Source organism: Lactuca saligna, chromosome 1, assembly GCF_052625555.1.
Source record: "Lactuca saligna cultivar CGN05327 chromosome 1, ASM5262555v1, whole genome shotgun sequence".
Lineage (NCBI taxonomy): Eukaryota > Viridiplantae > Streptophyta > Magnoliopsida > Asterales > Asteraceae > Lactuca > Lactuca saligna.
Window position 1 is genome coordinate 191682560 of NC_136417.1, and position 3943 is coordinate 191686502.

Here is a 3943-nt window from a genome sequence, read left to right on the forward strand (position 1 = left end):
TAATTATAGTATCTTTAACATAATCATTTTAAGTTTCCCCTAAATCATATAAAAATATTGATAGTTTTGAAAATCTAAAATATTAAAAAAGTACTTGTTTATAATGTTTATGGTTTGGTCGATCTAATTCAATCCATACTAAATTATTACTTATTTTTACTTGTTTTTCCAACTCATATGCATATTTTGCCACCTTTAAAGTTGCCACCTCTAAAACCATGACATGCCTTTGAAGGTCTATAAATACGTTTCATATTCCTCTAATTATTTCACTGACTTCACTCTCTCAAACACACTCTTCGTTCTTACTAATCATATCATATCTATCCAAGAAATCCCAATGGCAAGTGTTGAGGTAATCACTCTAGCTACTTTTGAACAGTTAGAACATATATAGATCGTGGTTTTTAATTAGGTGATTTTTTTATAAAAATTAGAATCTTCGTAAAAAGATTAGTTTGGCCGCTTTTAACTTTTAGTGGATGTTTCAGGTTCAATCGGCTGCAAACACTTTACCGGAGAAGGTGGAAATCACCCCAGAGGCACCAAAAGAAGTCAAGCCAGTAGTTGCTGCACCGGAGCCAGCAGTGACTGAGGAGTCACCGGAAGAAACCTCAGTCGACGTTCCTACACCCGTGGAGGAGCCACAGCCCCCCACCGCTAAAGTCCCAGTTGAAACTGAAACCAAAGTGGTGGAGGAGGAGCCCAAAAGTGAGGTAGAACAAGAACCCACGACAGAGACAATCGATCAAGAAGAGGTGACGGCTGCTGAGGAAACTAAGGAAGAAACTCCGGCGGCAACTGAGGCAGTCGCTGAAGACACTCCGGCGGCAACAGAGGAGTTACCTGAAGAAACTCCGGTGGTGACGGAGGAGCTCAAAGAATCTGTGAAGGAAGATGAAAAACCAGCTGAGGTTGTTGCAGCAGAGGAATGAAGATTTAAGAGAAAGAGAGAGATGTTACTTTCTATTTTTAGCATGGTCGATGTTTGGTTTCTTTTTTGTTAAATCTTTCAAAAGCAAAGTGGCAGTAGATGATTGGTGAGAAGTGGGGGGTACCGCTTTGGCTTTTGAGTTCTACTTTTCAAGAAGTTTTCAATATGATTTATTCTATATATGTTTGCTTTTAATTTTTGAATATCAAAATGTATTCGATATTTCATGCAAAATCCTGTCAATTTTTAAAGTAGACAAAAAAAAAAAAAAAAAGTCCCGGCTATAACAAAGGGTCAAGATGAGACTAACAGAATAAGAACATAAACATACATACGAACAAATCAGAATTAGAAACCATGTTTAGATTAATTATCAATCATGTCGTTACAAAATAAAAGATTTCGCTTATTGTATGTGTTCGAATACGATGAATTTAAATAAATATTAAAAGTGGAGCTTTTGCTAAAACTGATGGGAATGAATTAAGCAGAATTATGAAGCAGAAATAAATAAAAGAGCTTTTAGCTAGGCTTTATTCCAAAATTTCAATACAATGTTTCACTTTCATTAAATAGAAGAGAGACGACGATATGTTAATGTTTCCTGTTCGCTCAAGATCTGTAATGGTTCCTTTTATCCTGTTTAAACACAAGTTATATATGTTAATTTGTTATAAATCAAAAATATACATTGCTTTGTGATTATCTACAAAGAAATAATCACGAGTATCAACATGGTCTATTGATGTTTTACCTTTGTCTCAAACATTTTAAAATGAAGTTAACTTAAATTCGAATCTCATCCCTTTGAGTCATATTTGTTAATTTCTTTTAAATATATGTTGAAATTGATTGAACACTAATTTATTAAACAAAATAGCACTAAAAATAAATCATGTATACTAAAAAAACAGTGACCATCCACAAATAAAAATAAAATCAGTAGAAGCATTTTACAAAATACAAAATACAAAAAGAAAAAAGAAAACCTTAAAATATATAAATTTTGAACTAATTTGGTTTATTGAGGAGGCACACTCCCCTATTGTGAGGTCGCCCTTGAATGTGTGTATGTGTGTGTTTTGTGGTCGTAAGGTACATTGGGGAGGATGCATAAATTTCTAGTAACAGTCGCATCTAAAAAAGAAAATTCTAACGTATAGTAATTTGATTGTTAGTGTTTTTTTAGATAAAAGTGTTTATTTCTTTATAGTGATAGTAAAAAAAGTTTTTCTAAAAAGTGTTCGGATAAGTTTTTATAATAAAAATGCCAATAAATCAATAATTTAAAAAATATTTGGGTTAAAAAATGTTTTTTAAGTTATTTTTATCATGTTTTACACTCTTACTAAAAAGTGTTTTTTTTAACTTATTGAAAAGCTATTTTGGATGAAAATCCATTCGTATTCACATGAAACATGTAAAAAAATTTATATTATCATGTAAGGGCATGATTATCTTACACAAGATATTTTTTATAATCATTACCTTACAGAAACAATATTTTCATATTCAAATATTCGTATGAAAATTAAAGTTTTTTCTTATGATGGGTGGACATGATTACCTAACAAAAATTGTATCTTATATTCATTTTCACATGAAACTTGTAAATTGTTTTTACCTTATAAAAACTCTTATTTACGATTCACGCACATGAACCATGCAATTGTTCTTCCATATTATAGATAGAAATAAATACCTTACAAAAACTATTTTTTGGTATTTGATATTCACATGAACCATGTCAAATTTATTGGTTATGATGGGCTGACATGATTACGTTACAAAAACCCTTTTCTAAGATTCATGCGTATTAAGCTTTGCAATTTTTTTTCTTTATGATGGATGGACATAATTATCTTAAATTATCTCTTTTGGAGATTTATATTCACATGAACCATGTTAATTTTTTTTTTCCATCTGATGGATGGGCATGATTATATCACACAGACCGTTCTATGAGATTCATATTCACATAAACCATGTAAATAACATTTTTATGATGGGTGGACATTATTCTCTTACATAAAGCGTTTTAGGATTTTCATATTAATTAAATCATGTAAAATTTTCCCTTAAGTATCGATATGATTACCTTTCCAAAATTATTTTATAGTATTCATTCACATGAACCATGTAAAAGTTTTTCATTATTATTGGTGGACATGATTACCTTACTAAAGCTATGTTCTAAGATTCATATGTTTTCATGTGAACTATATAAATTTTTTTCTTATGACATATGGACATGATTATTTGTAAAAATCATTTTTTGAAATGCATATTCACATGAAGTATGTAAGATTTTTCTTTACGATGGGTTGACATGATTATGTTACAAAATTTGTTTTCTGAAATTTAATTCACATGAACCATGTAAAGTTTTTTTTTTCTTTGATTATCTTATAAAAAACATTTCCTGATATTCACATGTAAAGTTTTTTCTTGGAGTCATATTCATTGAATTATGTAAATAATTTTTACTAATAGATATAATTACCTTACGCAAACCCTTTTTTTGGTATTTATTTATGTGACATTTCACCGGTTATCCTACTAATTTATAAATTGGCTGCGAAGCTGTAAACTTTATTATAAAATTGGTCCTATTTTATTACAAAATATGTTTTATAATATATATATATATATATATATATATATATATATATATATATATATATATATATATATATATATATATATATATATATATATATATATATATATATATATATAAGTAATGTAAAACATGTAAAAGAATTTTAATGAATTTTAAGAAAATAACTTTTTTCTAATAATATTAGGAACAAACTAATAAAATTTATAATTTAATATTTACTTATAAAAAAAAAGTTGGATATATGAAACCCTTTATATCAGTTACATGGTGTAATGGATATAAATTCAAAAGTTAAATGATATTGGTGCTAAAAATATGTTAAGTGAATAACTAATTACAAAGACAATAGATAATAGTCCAAATTCAACCTAATCCTAGTTTGATTG

General features: G+C 28.5%; 1 protein-coding gene across 1 annotated transcript; it reads left to right on the forward strand.

The window, feature by feature from the left end:
• Window positions 1-211: 211 nt before the first annotated feature.
• Window positions 212-1129, forward strand: LOC145047030 (uncharacterized). Its single transcript, XM_078995277.1, has 2 exons — window positions 212-355; window positions 492-1129. Exons 1-2 carry the CDS (start codon window positions 224-226, stop codon window positions 933-935), a joined length of 576 nt encoding a protein of 191 aa, XP_078851403.1. The 5' UTR covers window positions 212-223; the 3' UTR covers window positions 936-1129.
• Window positions 1130-3943: the final 2814 nt, after the last annotated feature.

Bases quoted from the DNA above. Each gene is read 5' to 3' on its own strand.
- LOC145047030 (XM_078995277.1), top strand. From the start codon at position 224: ATGCCTTTGAAGGTCTATAAATACGTTTCATATTCCTCTAATTATTTC. The intron at 356-491 runs GTAATCACTCTA...TGGATGTTTCAG, and splicing joins TCCCAATGGCAAGTGTTGAG to GTTCAATCGGCTGCAAACAC.